We start from the raw sequence: 25,940 nt of genomic DNA, 5'->3' as shown, positions 1-25,940 counted from the left end.
GTCTTGTTACATCCAAACTATTTTGTTCATGTTTAGAGAGATTTACAAAACTGGGTAGGCAAGGTAAGTCCTTCGCCAATAATTTCACTAATGGGGGTCCTGTCTATGTTGAGTCAAATGTCTGTTGGTAACAAGATCAAAAGAAAACATATGTCAATGGAGTGCAGTGGTTGACGCATGCTTTTTCTTTTGTTTTATTCTGTTGTAGTTTAATGTAAAATATTGCATTCACCTAAAAGTGGGCAATAGGAGCCTGATAAACGTTAATATCCTCACTATCAACTCTCTCAAGGTCATGGCAGCTCTAGTAATTTAACTGCAGCAAACGTTAATATCGTTACTATTAACTGTCCCATGGGGTTGCGACTAACGTTACTGCTACTGGTACTACTGCAAACACTACTACCATTACTACTACTACTAACACTACTACTAGAATTACTACTCTGCTACTACTGCTACTACTACTACTGGTAGAAATAGTAGTGGTAGTAGTAGTAGTACAGCTAACGCGTTAATATCTTCACTATTAACTCTCTCATGGATGTGTTAACTATGTTAACTGCATCGCAGCTAACTCGTTTATAACTTCACTGTTAACTCTGTCATGGTCGTGACAACTCGATCCACTGTAGCTAACGTGTTAATATCTTTACTATTAACTCTGTCATGGTCGTGCTAACCAATTCTAATGCAGCTAACGTGTTATTATCTCTACTATTAACTCTGTCATGGTCACGATAACTAGTAATTCTATTGCAACTATCGTGTTAATAACTTTACTATTCACTGTTATGGCCGTGATAACTCCAGTAAGTGTATTATAGCAAATGTATTATTATCTTTACTATTAACTCTTTCATGATCGTCATAGGCCTAGTAATTTATTATTGCAGCAAGCGTGTTAATATCTTTACTATTAGCTCTATCATGGTCTTGATAACTGTTAATATCTTTACTATTAACTCTATTATGGTCGTGATAACTAGTATTTCAATTGTAACTATCGTGTTAATATCTTTACTATTAACTCTACCATGGTCGTGATAACTAGTATTTCAATTGTAACTATCGTGTTAATATCTTTACTATTAACTCTATCATGGTCGTGATAACTAGTATTTCTATTGCAACTATCATGTTAATATCTTTACTATCTTGCAAGGTCTTCTACGGTCGTGATAACGAGTAATTCTATTGCAACTATCGTGTTAATATCTTTACTATTAACCCTAACATGGCCGTGATAACTGTTAATATCTTTACTATTAACTCTATCATGGTCGTGATAACTGTTAATATCTTTACTATTAACTCTACCATGGTCGTGATAACTGTTAATATCTTTACTATTAACTCTATCATGGTCTTATTAACAAGTAATTTTATTGTAACTATCGTGTTAATATCTTTACTATTCACTCTATCAACGTCGTGATAACTCTAGTAAGTCTATTGCTGCTAACCTGTTAATATCTTTACTATTAACTCTCGTGATCGGAATAACTCTGGTAATTCCTTCGAAACTAACGCGTTAATATATCTTTACTATTAACTCTGTCATAGTGGTCATAGCTATAGAAAGTTTCTATTCCAGCAAACGTGTTAATATCTTTACTATTAACTCTCTCATGGTCGTGATAACTCTAGTTAATGCAGCTAACGCCACAGAATGATAATATTCAGCTGAGAGGGAGTCATAGGAGCTTTGGGTAGTTATCATCCCAAATTAGGTCAATGCAGATCACTTCAGGTCCAGTTAGGTTATATGATCAGTGGCATTTAGGACATTGACATCCCAGTAATAGCACACATCCCTCCACTTCTTCCCTGTTCCCGGAAAGGAGGATGGTGGGCTGCAGGAAAAGGGAATCTTTCAGCCTGCAGTCCGTCCCTCATCCCTCGTCTTTCGGTCACCTCCAACTACACACATCCTCCTCCTTCGTCCTCAGTCATCGACACCCTCCCAATGCTCCTCCACTCAACCACACCCTCCCCTTTTCACTCCTCAAGTCACCCACACCTTTCCTCCTGCTCCTCCTCCTCCAGTCACCAGCGTCCTCATCTTCACCCCCAGTCACTTAAATACTCACCTGCCCCCCCTACTCTCTTCACTTTCACTCAGGTATCCACACCCTTTCTCCTCCATCTTCTGTGCCCTAATCCTTTCCTCTTCTCCCACTCCAGTCATCCACCCACTCTCCCCTCCCCCTCTACCTACCCACACCGTTCAGCCTCCACCTCCAGTCACCTACACCTTCCTTCTTCCATAAATTGGTGGGGAATATGATCATGATGACTGAAAGTTACTTGGTGATGTAGGTAAAAAAAAAAAAAAAAAGTTCCAGGACAACTATAAGGAACAAGAGGCAGTGAAGGGATATACGAGTGGAGATGCAGTTAGTTCCTTTGGCGTCGTCAGTGAATAATCGTGAAAACGATTCCTGGTATTACTGTATTTTCTACGGCTATTGGAGTACGAGTGACTTATAATTTACTTTACGAATTCTTTTTCAATTTATTGCACCTGTGAAGCACCAAAATGAGGCCCAAAATATGTGATTTTGTTGGGGAACTCCTTATCGTCGTCATTGGTTTGTGTGTCGGGTTTGGCATCGGCATGTGGGAGGACAAGGTGGGAGAAATGACGCACTCACACTTGGAAGACATTAAGACGATATACCCACCTCCCTCGGGCTGGTCCCTGGACAGTTTGGGGCGACGGGTGTCAATTCTTCGTCAGGTGCTTCCCGACCCATATAAGAGTCCCGAGGACGCCTGTGGCGATCCCCCCAACGTCTACCACACCATACCGCTCTACTCGATCCACCTGCATAGTCGCTACCGGAAGTGTTTGGAGAAGTACGCGGCCCACGAGCACGAACGTAGGGAGGAGCTCAGTGCTGTGTGGAAATATTTCTTTCTTTACCCCATCATATCTTTATTCTTCGCAATTTTCTCGCTGTGCATTTACTTTACAAGGAAATGAAGTCATTGGTTTGCCGCCAAAAACAGAGGAGTTGGGAAAAAACTGGATCCATCTGTATCCCATGACCAGAAAGGAGGGTGGTGGTCAGTGCGAAGTGGAGTTTCTTGATTACCCCGTTATGATCATATCAGCTGTAATTTTCTCATCCTGCCTCCAGTGCGCCACCCATTAGCTTCTCCAGCAACTCATTCTTTATTCTGAATCTCATCCAAAAAAAAAAAAAAAAAGAAAAAAAAAATCTTCCCCGTAGCAGCCACCTTGTCGTGGTGGGGGAGCTTACGTGCCCCAGTGGTCCTTGCAGGGTCTTCTATGACGGACACCTCGCTAGTGAGGGCACAACTAAGAGCTGCCAATTACATGTACTTAGACGTGCACGTTTCCATCAAACGGGCAACTGTGTTGTCTAGTTATGCAAACAACTTCTCTTCCTTGTCTCCTGCAGGAAGGCTGTTGGGAGAGATCGTTTGGCGTTCCCCACCCTTCCAGTACTGTACATCGCCTGTTTCACTGGCCTAATGATTTTTTCACAATACCATAATTTTCACAATACCATAATCCAAGGAAGGCATAACAGTACTGTACTTTCGTTTGCCTTAGGTAGGCTAAGGTTGCACTAAAAGCATCAACTGTAAATGCTCTACTTTCTCCGCCCTTCTGTCGCTTGCATAATGACAACCATTATTGTAGATGGTGACAAGCTTCTCAAAATGTTACCCTGTCACTAAGTAAGGAACAGAATTTTAGGTAAGTTATCATGTTGTACTGTACTGGTATTCTCACAGAGTCTTGATTCGATTTCAATCAGACTTGGTAAATGGGCTGAGGGGCAGCCAATAGACTGACCTATTGCTATTGACAAAATAGGCCAAAGGTCAAGGTCAATGAGTAAGGGCAAAGTGCAGTCTGCGTGTGACGTAATATGGACTCACCTGATATCTGTCAGCATCTAGTGTGCCTTCCTTGACTAGTTTTACTTCATCTTAATCCCAGAAGGACATGAGGAGCGGTGAGAGGAGCTGGCCATGACGTGCAGGCTTTAGTTTTGACTTTAGTTTCCTCAAAGAGACTTTAATTTTCCCTGTGTCTCCGGGCTTATATTTATTTCACTATAACTTAACCTTTAACTCTCTCACTGCCGCAGGTTTCTCTCAGATGAATAAAGCCGTCTGGTATATGCTGGAATAAGATACAAAGTTCTTAATGCTTCACAAGAAACCGGATTTAGCTTTTCCGCTGGGCTAGGTTTCTCGGTGCTGAATAAAATAGTCTTACGTTTGCCGGAAATACAAAGTTCGCAATTCGCTGCCAAGAGATTATAGGATAAGAGGCCATTCCTAAGCAGCAATAAAATTGCCAGGCGCCAGCAAAACATAAACAGTGCTGGAGAGACGCCTTCATGTGGTGGCACCGATATAAGTGGGAGGTTCCACTGTCATACAAACGTTCCTCAGCTACTTTCCTATCACCTGAGAGTAAGATGGTGGAATGAAGAAGGGCAACTTAAGCCTGTAGTCCACTAAGTTCTAGTACGGAACACTACTCCTAAGGTGGCAAAAAATCCTCTGGCGTCAACGAAAAGAAAATAGTGAAGATATTCCTCATCCTGGACGAGTTTGTGGATTTCCTCTTTATTTATTTACTGATTATTTTTTTTTTTACTCCCACAGGACGTGAACTGACAAGCTGGGATAAAACCATCTGGCATCATAAAGAGGGAAAGTGAAGGCTACTGGCATCCTGTGAGGGCTAAATTTCTGATGATACAGTAACTGGACTCTCATTTACTTTTATCACCCACTCCCCCAACCCCTGATCACACACACACACACAAACACACACACACACAAACAGACACACACACACACACACACACACACACACACACACACACACACACACAAAGACTGAGAACAATACCAGCTTTGCCATCGAGGATGGTAAATATGTATTATAAAATATATAGAAAGATGGAAAAGACAGGAGATAGAACGGATGTAGTTCGGTTTCCTGCAGACAGAGTTTGTGAATCCAGTCTCTGCGATAGAAGGCGGTGGCCGAGTCGGTGGAGAGGTGGTCTGCTGTCCCAGTTGGCGTTGGTTTGAATCCCGGATGCGGCATGAGACAGCATAATAAATTTGAATTTCGTTGAGGCAGACTTTACTGATCTACCATAAAACCCGCCGACATGTCGTCAAAACACCCTCGCTAATACCAATACACTGGTCTTGAATGAGGAAGCCCTGACGTGTATTCAGTATCGAGGGTGGGTGTTAGCGCCGAGGTGGTGACATGTAGAGGTGCATGGGGATATCGCTGGGTCTCAGGAAACGGGTACTTAAATCCTATGCCCAGAGTCGGAAACACAGAAGTTCGGCGCTATATTACGAGTACTGTACATCCTATAAAGTTAGTTCACGTTCAGTGCAGCCAGTTTATGTGTATTCAGGAATCTTCACTATGGCTGAGGTATAAACATTACCCAAGGCGACCCTGCCAGGTCAGTGTTTACAGTCCAGTCAAGTTACTTACCTTTTTTAACCCCTTCAGGTCGATGACATATTTCATTTTAGTCTTGTTACATCCACACCATTTTGTTCAGGTTTAGAGAGATTTACAAAACTGGGTAGGCAAGGTAAATCCATCGCCAGTAATTTCACTAATGGGGGTCCTGTCTATGTTGAGTCAAATGTCTGTTGGTAACAAGATCAAAAGAAAACATGTCATCGGAGTGCAGTGGTTGACGCATGCTTTTTCTTTTGTTTTATTCTGTTGTAGTTTAATGTAAAATATTGTATTCACCTAAAAGTGGGCAATAGGAGCCTGATAAACGTTAATATCCTCACTATCAACTCTCTCAGGGTCATGGCAGCTCTAGTAATTTAACTACAGCAAAGGTTGATATCTTTACTACTGACTGTCCCATGGGGTTGCGACTAACGTTACTGGTACTGGTACTACTGTAAACACTACTACCATTACTACTACTACTAACACTACTACTAGAATTACTACTCTGCTACTATTACTACTGGTAGAAATAGTAGTGGTAGTAGTAGTAGTAAAGCTAACGCGTTAATATCTTCACTATTAACTCTCTCATGGTTGTGTTAACTATGTTAACCGCATCGCAGCTAACTCGTTTATAACTTCACTGTTAACTCTGTCATGGTCGTGACAACTCGATCCACTGTAGCTAACGTGTTAATATCTTTACTATTAACTCTGTCATGGTCGTGCTAACCAATTCTAAAGCAGCTAACGCGTTAATATCTTTACTATTAACCCTGTCATGGTCGTGACAACTCGATCCACTGTAGCTGTGTTAATATCTTTACTATTAACTCTGTCATGGTCACGATAACTAGTAATTCTATTGCAACTATCGTGTTAATATATTTACTATTCACTGTCATGGTCGTGCTAACTCCAGTAAGTGTATTATAGCAAATGTATTATTATCTTTACTATTAACTCTTTCATGATCGTCATAGGCCTAGTAATTTATTATTGCAGCAAGCGTGTTAATATCTTTACTATTAGCTCTATCATGGTCTGGATAACTGTTAATATCTTTACTATTAACTCTACCATGGTCGTGATAACTAGTAATTCAATTGTAACTATCGTGTTAATATCTTTACTATTAACTCCATCATGGTCGTGATAACTAGTATTTCTATTGCAACTATCATGTTAATATCTTTACTATTAACTCCATCATGGTCGTGATAACTGTTAATATCTTTACTATTAACTCCATCATGGTCGTGATAACTGTTAATATCTTTACTATTAACTCCATCATGGTCGTGATAACTAGTATTTCTATTGCAACTATCATGTTAATATCTTTACTATTAACTCCATCATGGTCGTGATAACTGTTAATATCTTTACTATTAACTCTTTCATGGTCGTGATAACTGTTAATATCTTTACTATTAACTCTATCATGGTCTTGATAACTGTTATTTCTATTGCAACTATCATGTTAATATCTTTACTATCTTGCAGGGTCTTCTACGGTCGTGATAACGATTAATTCTATTGCAACTATCGTGTTAATATCTTTACTATTAACTCTATCATGATCACGATAACTGTTAATATCTTTACTATTAACTCTACCATCGTCGTGATAACTGTTACTATCTTTACTATTAACTCTATCATGGTCGTGATAACTGTTAATATCTTTACTATTAACTCTATCATGGTCGTGATAACTAGTAAATTCTATTGCAAGTATCGTGTTATTATCTTTACTATTCACTCTATCAACGTCGTGATAACTCTAGTAAGTCTATTGCAGCAAGCGTGTTAATATCTTTACCATTAACTCTATCATGGTCTTATTAACTCGTAATTTTATTGTAACTATCGTGTTAATATCTTTACTATTCACTCTATCAAAGTCGTGATTACTCCAGTAAGTCTATTGCAGCAAACTCGTTAATATCTTTACTATTAACTCTCGTGGTCGGAATAGCTCTGGTAATTCCTTCGAAACTAACGCGTTAATATCTTTACTATTAACTCTGTCATAGTGGTCATAGCTATAGTAAGTTTCTATTCCAGCAAGCGTGGTAATATCTTTACTATTAACTCTCTCATGGTCGTGATAACTCTAGTTAATGCAGCTAACGCCACAGAATGATAATATTCAGCTGAGAGGGAGTCATAGGAGCTTTGGGTAGTTATCATCCCAAATTAGGTCCATGCAGATCACTTCAGATCGAGTTAGGTTATATGATCGGTGGCATTTGGGACACTGACATCCCGGTAATAGCACACATCCCTCCACTTCTTCCCTGTTCCCGGAAAGGAGGATGGTGGGCTGTAGGAAAAGGGAATCTTTCAGCCTGCAGTCCATCCCTCATCCCTCGTCTTTCGGTCACCTCCAACTACACACATCCTCCTCCTTCGTCCTCAGTCATCGACACCCTCCCAATGCTCCTCCACTCAACCACACCCTCCCCTTTTCACTCCTCAAGTCACCCACACCTTTCCTCCTGCTCCTCCTCCTCCAGTTACCAGCTTCCTCATCTTCACCCCCAGTCACTTAAATACTCACCTGCCCCCCCTACTCTCTTCACTTTCACTCAGGTATCCACACCCTTTCTCCTCCATCTTCTGTGCCCTAATCCTTTCCTCTTCTCCCACTCCAGTCATCCACCCACTCTCCCCTCCCCCTCTACCTACCCACACCGTTCAGCCTCCACCTCCAGTCACCTACACCTTCCTTCTTCCATAAGTTGGTGGTAAATATGATCATGATGACTGAAAGTTACTTGGTGATGTAGGTGAAAAAAAAAAAAAAAAGTTCCAGGACAACTATAAGGAACAAGAGGCAGTGAAGGGATATACGAGTGGAGATGCAGTTAGTTCCTTTGGCGTCGTCAGTGAATAATCGTGAAAACGATTCCTGGTATTACTGTATTTTCTACGGCTATTGGAGTACGAGTGACTTATAATTTACTTTACGAATTCTTTTTCATTTCACTGCACCTGTGAAGCACCAAAATGAGGCCCAAAATATGTGATTTTGTTGGGGAACTCCTTATCGTCGTCATTGGTTTGTGTGTCGGGTTTGGCATCGGCATGTGGGAGGACAAGGTGGGAGAAATGACGCACTCACACTTGGAAGACATTAAGATGATATACCCACCTCCCTCAGGCTGGTCCCTGGACAGTTTGGGGCGACGGGTGTCAATTCTTCGTCAGGTGCTTCCCGACCCATATAAGAGTCCCGAGGACGCCTGTGGCGATCCCCCCAACGTCTACCACACCATACCGCTCTACTCGATCCACCTGCATAGCCACTACCGGAAGTGTTTGGATAAGTACGCGGCCCACGAGCACGAACGTAGGGAGGAGCTCAGTGCTGTGTGGAAATATTTCTTTCTTTACCCCATCATATCTTTATTCTTCGCAATTTTCTCGCTGTGCATTTACTTTACAAGGAAATGAAGTCATTGGTTTGCCGCCAAAAACAGAGGAGTTGGGAAAAAACTGGATCCATCTGTATCCCATGACCAGAAAGGAGAGTGGTGGTCAGTGCGAAGTGGAGTTTCTTGATTACCCCGTTATGACCATATCAGCTGTAATTTTCTCATCCTGCCTCCAGTGCGCCACCCATTAGCTTCTCCAGCAACTGATTCTTTATTCTTGTTACTAATCTCATTAAAAAAAAAAAAAAAAAAAAAAAAATCTCCCCCGTAGCAGCCACCTTGTCGTGGTGGGGGAGCTTACGTGCCCCAGTGGTCCTTGCAGGGTCTTCTATGACGGACACCTCGCTAGTGAGGGCACAACTAAGAGCTGCCAATTACATGTATTTAGACGTGCACGTTTGTATCACCGGGCAACTGTGTTGTCTAGTTATGCAAACAACTTCTCTTCCTTGTCTCCTGTAGGAAGGCTGTTGGGAGAGATCGTTTGGCGTTCCCAACCCTTCGAGTACTGTACATCGCCTGTTTCACTGGCCTAATGATTTTTTCACAATACCATAATCCAAGGAAGGCATAACAGTACTGTACTTTCGTTTGCCTTAGGTAGGCTAAGGTTGCACTAAAAGCATCAACTGTAAATGCTCTACTTTCTCCGCCCTTCTGTCGCTTGCGCAATGACAACCATTATTGTAGATGGTGACAAGCTTCTCAAAATGTTACCCTGTCACTAAGTAAGGAACAGAACTTTAGGTAAGTTATCATGTTGTACTGTACTGGTATTCTCACAGAATCTTAATTCGATTTTAATTAGACGTAGTAAATGGGCTGAGGGGCAGCCAATGGACTGACCTATTGCTACTGACAAAATAGGCCAAAGGTCAAAGTCAATGAGTAAGGTCAAAGTGCAGTCTGTGTGTGACGTAATATGGACTCACCTGATATCTGTCAGCATCTAGTGTGCCTTCCTGGACTAGTTTTACTTCATCTTATTCCCAGAAGGACATGAGGAGCGGTGAGAGGAGCTGGCCATGACGTGCAGGCTTTAGTTTTGACTTTAGTTTCCTCAAAGAGACTTTAATTTTCCCTGTGTCTCCGGGCTTATATATATTTCACTATAACTTAACCTTTAGCTCTCTCACTGCCGCAGGTTTCTCTCAGATGAATAAAGCCGTCTGTATATGCTGGAATAAGATACAAAGTTCTTAATGCTTCACAAGAAACCGGATTTAGCTTTTCCGCTGGGCTACGTTTCTCGGAGCTGAATAAAATAGTCTTATGTTAGCCGAAAATACAAAGTTCGCAATTCGCTGTCAAGAGATTATAGGATAAGAGGCCATTCCTAAGCAGCAATAAAATTGCCAGGCACCAGCAAAACATAAACAGTGCAGGAGAGACGCCTTCATGTGGTGGCACCGATATAAGTGGGAGGTTCCACTGTCATACAAACGTTCCTCAGCTACTTTCCTATCACCTGAGAGTAAGATGGTGGAATGAAGAAGGGCAACTTAAGCCTGTAGTCTACTAAGTTCTAGTACGGAACACTACTCCTAAGGTGGCAAAAAATCCTCTGGCGTCAACGAAAAGAAAATAGTGAAGATATTCCTCATCCTGGACGAGTTTGTGGATTTCCTCTTTATTTATTTACTGATTATTTTTTTTTTTTACTCCCACAGGACGTGAACTGACAAGCTGGGATAAAACCATCTGGCATCATAAAGAGGGAAAGTGAAGGCTACTGGCATCCTGTGAGGGCTAAATTTCTGATGATACAGTAACTGGACTCTCATTTACTTTTATCACCCAGTCCCCCAACCCCTGATCACACACACACACACACACACAGACACACACACACACACACACACACACACACACACACACACACACACAGACTGAGAACAATATCAGCTTTGCCATCGAGGATGGTAAATATGTATTATAAAATATATAGAAAGATACAAAAGACAGGAGATAGAACGGATGTAGTTCTGTTTCCTGCAGACAGAGTTTGTGAATCCAGTCTCTGCGATAGAAGGCGGTGGCCGAGTCGGTGGAGAGGTGGTCTGCTGTCCCAGTTGGCGTTGGTTTGAATCCCGGATGCGGCATGGGACAGCATAATAAATTTGAATTTCGTTGAGGCAGACTTTACTGATCTACCATAAAATCCGCCTACATATCAAAACACCCTCGCTAATACCAATACACTGGTCTTGAATGAGGAAGCCCTGACGTGTATTCAGTATGGAGGGTGGGTGTTAGCGCCGAGGTGGTGACATGTAGAGGTGCATGGGGATATCGCTGGGTCTCAGGAAACGGGTACTTAAATCCTATGCCCAGAGTCGGAAACACAGAAGATCGGCGCTATATTACGAGTACTGTACATCCTATAAAGTTAGTTCACGTTCAGTGCAGCCAGTTTATGTGTATTCAGGAATCTTCACTATGGCTGAGGTATAAACATTACCCAAGGCGACCCTGCCAGGTCAGTGGTTACAGTCCAGTCAAGCTACTTACGTTTCTTAACCCCTTCAGGTCGATGACATATTTCATTTTAGTCTTGTTACATCCACACCATTTTGTTCAGGTTTAGAGAGATTTACAAAACTGGGTAGGCAAGGTAAATCCATCGCCAGTAATTTCACTAATGGGGGTCCTGTCTATGTTGAGTCAAATGTCTGTTGGTAACAAGATCAAAAGAAAACATCATCGGAGTGCAGTGGTTGACGCATGCTTTTTCTTTTGTTTTATTCTGTTGTAGTTTAATGTAAAATATTGTATTCACCTAAAAGTGGACAATAGGAGCCTGATAAACGTTAATATCCTCACTATCAACTCTCTCATGGTCATGGCAGATCTAGTAATTTAACTGCAGCAAAGGTTGATATCTTTACTACTGACTGTCCCATGGGGTTGCGACTAACGTTACTGGTACTGGTACTACTGTAAACACTACTACCATTACTACTACTACTAACACTACTACTAGAATTACTACTCTGCTACTATTACTACTGGTAGAAATAGTAGTGGTAGTAGTAGTAGTACAGCTAACGCGTTAATATCTTCACTATTAACTCTCTCATGGTTGTGTTAACTATGTTAACTGCATCGCAGCTAACTCGTTTATAACTTCTATGTTAACTCTGTCATGGTCGTGACAACTCGATCCACTGTAACTAATATGTTAATATCTTTACTATTAACTCTGTCATGGTCGTGCTAACCAATTCTAATGCAGCTAACGCGTTAATATCTTTACTATTAAGTCTGTCATGGCCGCGATGACTAGTAATTCCACTGCAACTATCGTGTTAATATCTTTACTATTCACTGTCATGGTCGTGATAACTCCAGTAAGTGTATTATAGCAAATGTATTACTATCTTTACTATTAACTCTTTCATGATCGTCATAGGCCTAGTAATTTATTATTGCAGCAAGCGTGTTAATATCTTTACTATTAGCTCTATCATGGTCTGGATAACTGTTAATATCTTTACTATTAACTCTATTATGGTCGTGTAACTATCGTGTTAATATCTTTACTATTAACTCTACCATGGTCGTGATAACTAGTAATTCAATTGTAACTATCGTGTTAATATCATTACTATTAACTCCATGATGGTCGTGATAACTAGTATTCCTATTGCAAATATCATGTTAATATCTTCACTATCTTGCAGGGTCTTCTACGGTCGTGATAACGAGTAATTCTATTGCAACTATCGTGTTAATATCTTTACTATTAACTCTATCATGATCATGATAACTGTTAATATCTTTACTATTAACTCTATCATGGTCGTGATAACTGTTAATATCTTTACTATTAACTCTACCATGGTCGTGATAACTGTTAATATCTTTACTATTAACTCTATCATGGTCGTGATAACTAGTAAATTCTATTGCAAGTATCGTGTTATCTTTACTATTCACTCTATGAACGTCGTGATAACTCTAGTAAGTCTATTGCAGCTACCCTGTTAATATCTTTACTATTAACTCTATCATGGTCTTATTAACTCGTAATTTTATTGTAACTATCGTGTTAATATCTTTACTATTCACTCTATCAACGTCGTGATTACTCCAGTAAGTCTACTGCAGCTAACTCGTTAATATCTTTACTATTAACTCTCGTTGTCGGAATAACTCTGGTAATTCCTTCGAAACTAACGCGTTAATATCTTTACTATTAACTCTGTCATAGTGGTCATAGCTATAGTAAGTTTCTATTCCAGCAAACGTGTTAATATCTTTTCTATTAACTCTCTCATGGTCGTGATAACTCTAGTTAATGCATCTAACGCCACAGAATGATAATATTCAGCTGAGAGGGAGTCATAGGAGCTTTGGGTAGTTATCATCCCAAATTAGGTCCCTGCAGATCACTTCAGATCCAGTTAGGTTATATGATCAGTGGCATTTAGGACACTGACATCCCGGTAATAGCACACATCCCTCCACTTCTTCCCTGTTCCCGGAAAGGAGGATGGTGGGCTGTAGGAAAAGGGAATCTTTCAGCCTGCAGTCCATCCCTCATCCCTCGTCTTTCGGTCACCTCCAACTACACACATCCTCCTCCTTCGTCCTCAGTCATCGACACCCTCCCAATGCTCCTCCACTCAACCACACGCTCCCCCTTTCACTCCTCAAGTCACCCACACCTTTCCTCCTGCTCCTCCTCCAGTCACCAGCTTCCTCATCTTCACCCCCAGTCACTTAAATACTCACCTGCCCCCCCTACTCTCTTCACTTTCACTCAGGTATCCACACCCTTTCTCCTCCATCTTCTGTGCCCTAATCCTTTCCTCTTCTCCCATTCCAGTCATCCACCCACTCTCCCCTCCCCCTCTACCTACCCACACCGTTCAGCCTCCACCTCCAGTCACCTACACCTTCCTTCTTCCATAAATTGGTGGTAAATATGATCATGATGACTGAAAGTTACTTGGTGATGTAGGTAAAAAAAAAAAAAAGTTCCAGGACAACTATAAGGAACAAGAGGCAGTGAAGGGATATACGAGTGGAGATGCAGTTAGTTCCTTTGGCGTCGTCAGTGAATAATCGTGAAAACGATTCCTGGTATTACTGTATTTTCTACGGCTATTGGAGTACGAGTGACTTATAATTTACTTTACGAATTCTTTTTCATTTCACTGCACCTGTGAAGCACCAAAATGAGGCCCAAAATATGTGATTTTGTTGGGGATCTCCTTATCGTCGTCATTGGTTTGTGTGTCGGGTTTGGCATCGGCATGTGGGAGGACAAGGTGGGAGAAATGACGCACTCACACTTGGAAGACATTAAGATGATATACCCACCTCCCTCAGGCTGGTCCCTGGACAGTTTGGGGCGACGGGTGTCAATTCTTCGTCAGGTGCTTCCCGACCCATATAAGAGTCCCGAGGACGCCTGTGGCGATCCCCCCAACGTCTACCACACCATACCGCTCTACTCGATCCACCTGCATAGCCACTACCGGAAGTGTTTGGATAAGTACGCGGCCCACGAGCACGAACGTAGGGAGGAGCTCAGTGCTGTGTGGAAATATTTCTTTCTTTACCCCATCATATCTTTATTCTTCGCAATTTTCTCGCTGTGCATTTACTTTACAAGGAAATGAAGTCATTGGTTTGCCGCCAAAAACAGAGGAGTTGGGAAAAAACTGGATCCATCTGTATCCCATGACCAGAAAGGAGGGTGGTGGTCAGTGCGAAGTGGAGTTTCTTGATTACCCCGTTATGACCATATCAGCTGTAATTTTCTCATCCTGCCTCCAGTGCGCCACCCATTAGCTTCTCCAGCAACTGATTCTTTGTTCTTATTATTAATCTCATCAAAAAAAAAAAAAAAAAAAAAAAAAATCTCCCCCGTAGCAGCCACCTTGTCGTGGTGGGGGAGCTTACGTGCCCCAGTGGTCCTTGCAGGGTCTTCTATGACGGACACCTCGCTAGTGAGGGCACAACTAAGAGCTGCCAATTACATGTACTTAGACGTGCACGTTTGTGTCACCGGGCAACTGTGTTGTCTAGTTATGCAAACAACTTCTCTTCCTTGTCTCCTGTAGGAAGGCTGTTGGGAGAGATCGTTTGGCGTTCCCCACCCTTCGAGTACTGTACATCGCCTGTTTCACTGGCCTAATGATTTTTTCACAATACCATAATTTTCACAATACCATAATCCAAGGAAGGCATAACAGTACTGTACTTTCGTTTGCCTTAGGTAGGCTAAGGTTGCACTAAAAGCATCAACTGTAAATGGTCTACTTTCTCCGCCCTTCCGTCGCTTGCGCAATGACAACCATTATTGTAGATGGTGACAAGCTTCTCAAAATGTTACCCTGTCACTAAGTAAGGAACTGAACTTTAGGTAAGTTATCATGTTGTACTGTACTGGTATTCTCACAGAATCTTAATTCGATTTTAATTAGACGTAGTAAATGGGCTGAGGGGCAGCCAATGGACTGACCTATTGCTATTGACAAAATAGGCCAAAGGTCAAAGTCAATGAGTAAGGTCAAAGTGCAGTCTGCGTGTGACGTAATATGGACTCACCTGATATCTGTCAGCATCTAGTGTGCCTTCCTGGACTAGTTTTACTTCATCTTAATCCCAGAAGGACATGAGGAGCGGTGAGAGGAGCTGGCCATGACGTGCAGGCTTTAGTTTTGACTTTAGTTTCCTCAAAGAGACTTTAATTTTCCCTGTGTCTCCGGGCTTATATTTATTTCACTATAACTTAACCTTTAGCTCTCTCACTGCCGCAGGTTTCTCTCAGATGAATAAAGCCGTCTGGTATATGCTGGAATAAGATACAAAGTTCTTAATGCTTCACAAGAAACCGGATTTAGCTTTTCCGCTGGGCTAGGTTTCTCGGTGCTGAATAAAATCGTCTTACGTTAGCCGGAAATACAAAGTTCGCAATTCGCTGTCAAGAGATTATAGGATAAGAGGCCATTCCTAAGCAGCAATAAAATTGCCAGGCACCAGCAAAACATAAACAGTGCAGGAGAGACGCCTTCATGTGTTGGCACCGATATAAGTGGAAGGTTCAACTGTCACGTTGTACAAACGTTCCTCAGCTACTTTCCTATCCGTTGTGAGGAAGATGGTGCAATGAAGGAGAAGGGCAACTTAAGCCTGCAGTCCACTGGGTTCTAGCACGGAACACCACTCCTAAGATGGCAAAATATCCTCCTGCGTCAACGAGAAGAAATTAGTGAAGACACTCCTCATCCTGGAAGAGTTTGCGGATTTCCTCTTTATTTATTTATTTCTACTCCCACAGGACGTGAACTAACCCTTAAGCCGGAATAAAACCATCTGGCATCATCAAGAAGGAAAGTGAAGGCGACTGGCATCCTGTGAGGGCTGAATTTCTGATGATTACTGGACCCTCATCTACTTTATCACCCAGTCCCCCAACCCCTCAACACACACACACACACACACACACACACACACACACACACACACACACACACACACACACACACAGCGATATATTCAGCCTGCTACACCTAAATATTCTCTCGTAAGTTAATTCGTCGCTTTAATACTGTTATGGTTTGTATCAGTGATACGCAAGAGGCTATTAAACTGCAATATGAAAAATAATTCGCTAGGGAAGAGGTGTTAAGAAGCTTCCTATGCTACCTAGAATACGGCTATGCGTTATCCCAGACAGTTTTTGACGTCTTTAGTCCGCTGACGTATTTTGCTTTATTATACTTACTGTCAGACGATTTTATTATGCTCAGGGAATCGACCCATTAGTGAACGTGCTAAGATACGCTGCGCAGTATATAACCTCTCCAGTTTGAAAAGACCTTCCACTATTGAATAAAATCGTTTGTAAGAAAGAAGTAGAAAAATATGCCATCGGGTTCTTGAATACTACGAGACATCCTTGTATTGTGTAAATCGTCTATGGTTTTGAATGAGGAAACATCTCTAGGAGCGGCTTTGTCAGTTTGTCTCGCATCAACAATTCTCGAAAACGAGGTACTTCACTTACGTAGACTTTAGCGATTTTTAACAAAGCCACACTACACCACAGAACACACCATACCACCATTTCGCACCACATCACACAAAATCACCCTCCATTCACACCACACCACACCACACCAAGAGCATTAAATAAAGGGCCCTGAAGCTCCTTCATCTAATATTGCTGTATTTATTTCTCTGAAGACTGAAACTACTTCTAGTATGAATACAATCAACTGATGATAGCGAATATAAAACAGCTGTGGTTCATGAAATCCTGAGAGAGTTATCTGATAGTGACTTTAATTTTCTGGGGACGGGAAGCCAGTTGAATTCTAAACAACATCGTCTGACCATGGTGGAAAGTGACATAAAGCTGCAAAAACTTATATAACAGCTCATTACAAATAATCGTGAATATCGTTATGTCGCCTCAAACTCCAAAGATAATAGTACCTGCTCTTATTACTAATGTTGTTGCCATCAGAGCGACGCACATAAATAAAGTGTGTATGGCCGAGAAACAGGAAAAAACGAAACCACAGACTGCAGCTATTGTTAGAATTCTCAGCGGAAATGAGTCCAACCCATATTCACTTGCCATTTAAACCTTCCAAATTATTGTTACTGCATTATTATTTTACTACTACTACTAATACTACTGCTACTACTACTATTACTACGACTACTACCACCACTACTACTACTACTAAAACTGCTGCTGCTGCTGCTACTACTACTACTACTACTACTACTACAACCACCACCACCACCACCACAACCGCCAGCACTACTACCATTATTACCACTATTATTACTATAACTACCACATCTGCCCCCACATGGTCTCCCCCTCCCCCACCCCCTACACCTTCGCTTCCCACACCCCACCTCCACCACCTTCCCACAGGCGGGCCCCTTGTTGACAGAAGCAGAGGGAGGGAGGGGGGCGGCACTACCCTCTTCCCTAATCCTAACACATACAAGCCAGAGAAACGCTACAGGACTATTACGGGCAGCTGTGTGTAATAAAGGGCTGTATATTGTAACTGTTTATATCACGTACATTGCAGGACCGTATCTTCTCATAGCAGGGAGGGTGACAGCCACAGATAACCCTTCCGCATGCTGGCGAAGTGTAAAAGGGTAAGTGAATCTGAAGTGAGAGTGATGTGTGTGTGTGTGTGTGTGTGTGTGTGTGTGTGTGTGTGTGTGTGTGTGTGTGTGTGTGTGTGTGTGTGTGTGTGTGTGTGTGTGTGTGTGTGTGTGTGTCAGATTTTGTATATGACACCTGTATGAACAGAAAGGGTGCAGACATATACACTATACTCCTCTTACAGTAACTTGGCCTAAAAATATCATCTCTTCATCTTGAATGTTGAGTTGTAGCTAAATATTAATACTATAATATGATGCTAGTCACGAAGATGTGCTATGGAAGGGATGCAAAGCCGTACCATTGTCTTTTTCTGCCTCTGAGCTACCCCAAGTAATCTACAATAGGCGAAAATCTGGGCCAAGTTAAAGTGAAACGAATATAGCAATAAAAGGACATAAAACTTGCACACGCTTTCAATGTCCACCAGGGCTTAGTTTCGAATCCCTGGCCTCGGAGGACACGTAAACCGTGAGGCGAACATGCCACCACCAGGCCACCGTGGCTCCCTGTTTGTGCTGACGGTCTTTGGGGGAATCTTTCAGTCATTATTGATCCATTCAGCCCGACGACGCCGTATCTATTTTTACTGCTGCTATCTCCAGACGATTTTATTCAGCTAATCAATAAATCAAACTGGATGGGTTAGATATAGCCTTAATTAACTTCACTACTGAGACGTTCTTCTAGTTTAAGCTGAATAAAATCGTCTGGCAGCAGCAAGAATATAAGAAATGACACCCTCGGGAGGAAGGAGTTAAAAGTGACCAGAGATGAAAAGAGGACAGATATATGCCTTTTTCATGTGCCTTATAAATGACCTAAATAGAAAAAAAAATTGATAAGAGGACAGATAATATTATGTTGCATAACTTCATCACGTGCCTCACAAAAATTATAAAAAAAAAAGGAAGATATTCGTTTCCGTTCGATATATACCGGTAACTGCTTATCGGCCAGGTGTTTCCTTCGGCACAAATATAGGATACGCAAAAGTGGCGTAAAGTGGCGTAAAACAGGAGTAAAAAGGTTAAATCGATATAGTTAGTAAAATCTCAAACGTATGACCCTCTGTGTCTCCGGCCCTACAGACATACTCGTAGATTCTGTTCTCTCACTGGGTTACCATCTGAAGTATTACCTAATAAAACTAATTGCTTTCAAGTTCTATCCATACTACCGTTTGACATATTCTCGTGTCGGTAACAGAATGACTCATGTAGAAGTGAATGTCTGTCTGTTTGCTTGTCTATCTATCTGTCTGTGTTTCTGTTTGTCTGTCTGTTGTGTCTGTCTACCTACCTACCCCTCTACCTGCCCATCTTCCTACCTGTCTATCTATCTATCTACCCTAATGCCTGAGCTGATCCAGGGTGGCCGCGATTAACCTGCGCCCATGCTCCTCTACCGCCACTCCTCACCACCTCTAAGGCTTCTATCTATCTATCTATCATCAAGTTCTAGTACCACCATTCCCCTTTACCCCTAAGCCTTCCATCAATCAATCAATCAATCTACCTATCTATTCTACCACCACTCCTATCCACCTCTGTCAGTCAAACTATTTCCTCTATCACACCTCTCCACCTCTATCCGTCTATCTATCTACCTAGCTGTCTATCTATCTATCACTACTCCCTCCACCCTCTCCACGTAAGAACACTCCACTTTTCCTATCTGCTGAGCGTGACTACAGGATTTACTTTGCACTCACGGCGAAGCAGGGTAACCACTTCAGGGTGAAGATGCCTTCCGTCATTTTAATCCTAGTTTAGGTTAGCAGAGCCTATTATTAGCTTAGCGATAGTGGTTGTAGAAGTAGAGGTAGTACTAGTAGTGGTTCTGGTGGTGGTGGTGGTGGTAGTGGTAACAGTTGTAGTAGTAACCTCAGGCTTATTCGAACGTGAACCCCGTGGACTGCTGGTTGAAGTTCTCCTCCTCCTGCAGTCCACCCTCGATCTTTAACAGCCTAGTAGCGATGGGGATAATGGAATCCACATGGACTCCCCCCATCCCCCACAACCCCTTCATTTCCAATAGTCTCCCCTGAGCCGAACAAAATCGTCTGGAAACTACGAGAAAAATGAAAGAGAAGTCATCGTACTGAAAGGGGTAAAAAATCGTCTATAGCGCGTTCACTCTAACCTGACAAATATTCCTTACCCTTTTCAACTCAGGTTTTGTCCAGGTGTAGTCAGACTGGAGGGTTGATTTGACTACATAACCAAGGAGACTCATTCTTATCTCCCATAACCAAAGCTTCTCAAACTTCCCGCAGCCATAACGCAGTATTTACGTAGCGGGAGTGGCCGGGTTCCGTCAGATAAAAACAAACCAAGTATAGTGATGACAAGACTACACTGCAAAGAATAAACTGCAAAAATAATGTCGTCATCGTTGTGAAGGGATATGAGACCTTTTTGTACGTGGGTCTCTCTCACGGCGACCAAAATCGGGTGGTGGCAGCAGGAATAAACATAAACAGCAGACGTCATGGTCACTGGGGACGTAAATGGAGGCTGTTTCTGAGTGGCCTTTGTGTCAGACGGAAGTGGTGTGGTCCCTGTGTTCTCAGTAGTCCCCCACACCATACCACATCAACACCACACCACACTACACCACGCTCCACTACATCACGCCACAATCCTAATATTACCACACCACACCACACTCCACTACATTACACCACAATCCTAACATTACCGCACCACACCACACTACACGCCACACCACACCATACCAAACTACAACACTCTCTCTCTTCACAGAATACTACACTACACACCACACGACAACATAGTACACCACAACATATTACACAACACCATACTACACCACATCACAGCACATTCCTTCCACTAGCACACTACACCATGTCACACTGCACCACTTTATTAACACACTACCCCCCTCACACCACTCCATTATTAGGCTGACCCCTATCACACACCTTCTCTCACCACAACACACCATCACACTGACCCCTACCACACACCATCTCGCCACACTGCACCACACCCCTACCACACACACCACTAGTCTGTATTCTTATCCCACTGCACTACACCCTACCACTCCGCTACATCCCCGAGCTGCAAGGTCCTACTGAAGTCTCTGACTGGGGCATCCTATAGGTCTCCCTCACTTCCCTATACCCTGTAACGGGAGAAACATCCTACTGAAGGCCTCTGGGGTATCCTACATCACTCCATACAACCTTATACACCAAGACTAGGAGTAGCATGTCTTACTGAAACCTCTGTCTATCCTCATTTTACTCTAACTTGGCCTAAAATTGCCATCTCTCCATCTTGAATGTTAAGCTGTGGAAATAGATTAAGGATATGATGCTAGTCACGAAGATGTGCCATGGAATGGATGTTGAGATGTATGTACTGCCTGCCACTGAGCTACGTGAAATAAACTATAAAACGACGAAAATCTGGGACAAGTTAAGGTAAAAGGACTATTACACGTCCTAATAATGATTCTGTCTAATGTGTCCTGTATTTCTCTCGGACTTTGAGATATTGTGTGAGGAGGGGAGATAACACGTCTACCAAAGGCCTCTAACTAGCACGTCCATATGAAGCTGCTGTCTGGCGTATCCTGTCTCCCCTGCACTACCTTATATAGCGTGGCGGGGGAAGGTAACACGGGTGGGAAGGTGAGAGATTAAACACACACACACACAAACACACACACTGCCTAACAGACGGCGAGTGATCGAGTGGTACGTTCTCTCTCTCTCTCTCTCTCTCTCTCTCTCCGTAAAAACTAGCAAACGATGGAGAGGAACATCCAACGTGTGTGTGTGTGTGTGTGTGTGTGTGTGTGTGTGTGTGTGTGTGTGTGTGTGTGTGTGTGTGTGTGTGTGTGTGTGTGTGTGTGTGTGTGTGTGTGTGTGTGTGTGTGTGTGTGTGTGTGTGTGTGTGTGTGTGTGTGTGTGTGTGTGTGTGTGTGTGTGTGTGTGTGTGTGTGTGTGTGTGTGTGTGTGTGTGTGTGTGTGTGTGTGTGTGTGTGTGTGACTATAGGCCCGGCATGGTTCGTGTAATTGAATAATGGTAAAATTGCTCCTATGTGGGATAGGCAACGCCCTTGAAAAATTCCACGCGCTGCTAGTCACGAATATTTCATCCCTCATGCTCGGAACAACTCGAGTACTGTATTCTTTTCTAACTCACGCCAGACGATTTTATTCAGCTGAAGGTGAATCGTAGGAGCCTGAGAGAGTGGAAACCCCATTACGAATATGCATTTCAAATTTTATTCTTGCTTCCTCCAAACGATTTTATTAAGTTTAGAATTTTCAAAGAGGAGAGTTAACTGTAGCCTTCATTAACCCACTCATTAAAAAAGGCCTGAATTAAATTGTCTGGAAGTAAAAAGAAAATGCTTAATAATTCCATCATGGCATTGGACTGACAATGTTCAAATCTCTTTTAACATTGTCATGCTGTTATGGACATATTTTGATTTCACTTTTGCAACTGCCAGACGATTTTACTTGGGCTGGGGAAGACATCTGGCAATGAGGCTGGGAATAATCTCCATTGCTTGTCACTACGAAAGGTCTCCAAACTGAATTAAGTGGTCTGGCAGTAGCAAAAGAAGGAAAAAACTAAAAGGTTTAGGAATAGTGTGGTTGGTCATGTCATAAATTTGGGTCCCGTAGGAATTTGATGCCCAAATTGAGTTAGGGATGGAAGTCGTACCATTTAGATGTAAGGATTATAGAAATGGACGGTGACAAAGTTTCTGACCTCATTAAGTAGGCCGTGTGACGTCATAATGACCTTGATCAAGAAGTGCTTATAAATAGAAATAGGCGTATCTTCACAATGATCTAAACAATTTAGGGATATTTGTGAATCAAGAGTGTGATTATTGCTCAATTGACTGAAGTAAGTTTCAAGGTCATCCGGGGTCAGGGTCACAAGAAGGTCAAGGTCAAATCCCTTAAGCGACGGTTTTGAAGGATGCAACCTGGATTTGAGATGATTATTGATCGAAAAATAATTAATATTCAGAATCAGTCGATTTCAAAACATTTTGGTCAACTATGAGATAAAGGTTATACATTTATAGGTCAAGGTCATGTCTGAAATAATAATTTTCTTTACTTTTCAGATTCTTAACATGGCAGCATTGCAGACACAAGAGCTGAAACTGCTATTTTCACTTGTATGAGTTAGTTGTTTTCAGGTAGATGAACCTCCTTGAAACCTGTTATCATGTCTGTGGTCAAGGTAATTGCCTTAAACGCGACAGGTATGTATATGTTATCGGTTATTAAATATTCCAATTGAATATTTAAAGATTTCCATGATGAAACTCGTAAGTTACATATGCGGTGTGATACTGCCCATGAGCGGTTTATCTTTCTATACAGAGAGAGAGAGAGAGAGAGAGAGAGAGAGAGAGAGAGAGAGAGAGAGAGAGAGAGAGAGAGAGAGAGAACAGAGCTTGTATTTTGCTGAGTCGTCTCTCTTTTGCTTTCGTTTATGATAACCTCAGCCATTACTCATGCAGGCTGACTCAACACTGCGCTAAATCACTCACGTCGTACCACCACCACACACTACATTAAATTTTCTGATACCACACTACACCACGGTACACCCCCACCACGTACCATGAGAACATCACACCATACCACCACCACCACCACACTAAACCACCTTACACCGCCACCACCACAGCACACTACAGCATCATTAGAATAAAAAAAATTACGCTGCATTCCTCCACCATCATCATAATATACATCATTCATACTACAGCTCCACCATAACACACACACACACACACACACACACACACACACACACACACACATCACCACCCTCCTACTACACTACAGCATTCCAACAAAGCACTACATCTCACTTCTTGCACACAACACCAAGTCACCACCATACCACACACCTACCGCCACACCGTACCATACCGCCACTACAATACACATCATCAGATCAATCAGCCACTCATACAGTCAGTCAATCAATATATCAACCTACCAACCTAGTTATCTATCTGTCTCCATCTATCTATCTTTAATCTGCCCCTTCTGCCACTGTTAATCATCCAGAGTAGCCTTCATCTTCTCTCCGACGCCTTCCTATTCCTCTTCCTGCCTCACTCTACCTCTCCCATCCTTTCCCTGCCTCTCCCTCTCTTCCTCCACCTCCCCTACCTCTCTTTCTCTCCCAGCACGGAGATAACAAGCATCTGATGAGATAGGGAGATAAGGAGACAACACTGAAGGGCATACCGTACTTTAAATCAGGTAACACAGCCTAGAACCTTTAATGCATACTCACACTGTCATTATATATCACACGAACAAGGGGTGAATTACTAATGGGTATGCACAGGAATCAGGCTGGGGCAAGCAGAACAGAGAGAGAGAGAGAAGGAGCAGAAAAGCACAATAACTGAGAGAGAGAGAGAGAGAGAGAGAGAGAGAGAGAGAAACACAGGAGGCTAAGTATCCAGAGGTAGGTAGGTAGGGAGGGTGGTGGAGATATGTCTGGTAGGTAGGGAGGGTGTGACGGGCTGAATGCAGATGTGTTGTAATTGTGGCCCTGCTGCATCATTCATACCCACCCCCTTCCGCCCCCTACACCCTCACCCCCATGCCGGTCTTGCAGGTGAGGTGGGTGGGGGTCAGGTGGCAGGGTGGGGGGGGGCAGCAACAGGTGTCCCGCATCCGGTCCAGGACAACACAACACCGGGACAGGATTTTAAAAGCTCCCTTCCTCGTCATCTTATCTCATTTTTCTTCAATTATTTCAGAGCATTAACCCTTCAAATCCAAGAGGTCTTTAAGCCCAGTTATATCGTCGGTCAGTAATTACAACTTGATAAAAAAATTCAGTGAAGTATTTTATGCAGACAACTTCCAATCCCTTCCATCCAGTGGGAAATTAGAAAGGAAATTTTATACCTGTCTGTCTATCCCTCCACACCTGTCTGTGTCTCTATGTATCTATCTATAAAGCTTACTGGTATATCTGTTTATCTATCTACCTATCTACCTCTGTCTACTTTCCTATCTATGTATCTATCTACCATATATAGTTTAGTGCTCTCTCTCTCTCTCTCTCTCTCTCTCCCCTGTGTATTATCTGTACTGTATAATATCTATCTATTTATCTCTGCCTGTCTCTCTACCTATCTATGATTCTATCTATACAATTTAAATCTCTCTCTCTCTCTCTCTCTCTCTTTTCTATATATTATCTATCTACTTCTCTCTCTCTCGATCTATCTATTATCTATCTATCTATCTGGAGAGAGTATTTAAATAAAATCACTCTTTAAATTCCTGTCAACCGTTCTACTTACCTAGAAGACCCACGATGATGAAGATGATGCTGGCGACGGCAGCGAAGATGGTGGCGGACCTGGGGTAATGGATGTGTCGGGCGGCTTCCTCCCCGCCTTCCACCCCGCCCTCGCTCATCCCGGTGTGGTTCTGGCCCTCACCCCCATCCTGCACCAGCGCCGCGCTCTCAGGATCCATCCTTGAAAATCACTGCTGCTTTCTTCGCTCGCCAACTACTTCGACAGCTGACAAGAGGATGCTGGGTTTTGTCCGTCGGCGCCTAGTTTAGTTCGGCAGTACCAACTTCTATCTATTGACAAAAGATTCTGTCTATCGGCACCAAATTATGTTTGACGGCTCATGATTTTGTCTATTAGCACCAAACTTTATCGGATGGTACCCACAGTTGTCCGTCAGCACCGAATACTATCGGACAGCACGACACGATATTGTCCACCAGAATTTCTATGTCCGTCGATCCCAGTTTTGTCCGCTGGCACCAGATTTTATCAGACA

At 42.5% G+C, this 25,940-nt stretch overlaps 1 protein-coding gene across 1 annotated transcript in view; it reads right to left on the bottom strand.

Moving 5' to 3' along the window:
- The window catches only part of LOC145401233 (protein trapped in endoderm-1-like), a 64,861-nt gene extending 39,290 nt beyond the window's left edge, over nucleotides 1–25,571 (bottom strand). The window contains exon 1 of the mRNA XM_080273554.1: nucleotides 25,445–25,571. Coding sequence (XP_080129680.1) covers nucleotides 25,445–25,562 — 118 coding nt within the window. The 5' untranslated portion in view covers nucleotides 25,563–25,571. The remainder of the gene's footprint in view (nucleotides 1–25,444) is intronic.
- Between the last annotated feature and the right edge of the window lie 369 nt (nucleotides 25,572–25,940).

This window comes from Coenobita brevimanus, chromosome 55 (genome assembly GCF_032717465.1).
Source record: "Coenobita brevimanus isolate Jiangsu-jjx chromosome 55, ASM3271746v2, whole genome shotgun sequence".
Classification (NCBI taxonomy): Eukaryota; Metazoa; Arthropoda; class Malacostraca; order Decapoda; family Coenobitidae; genus Coenobita; species Coenobita brevimanus.
Note: the sequence above shows the minus strand (reverse complement) of the source record. Positions and strands in the feature narration are given on the sequence as shown.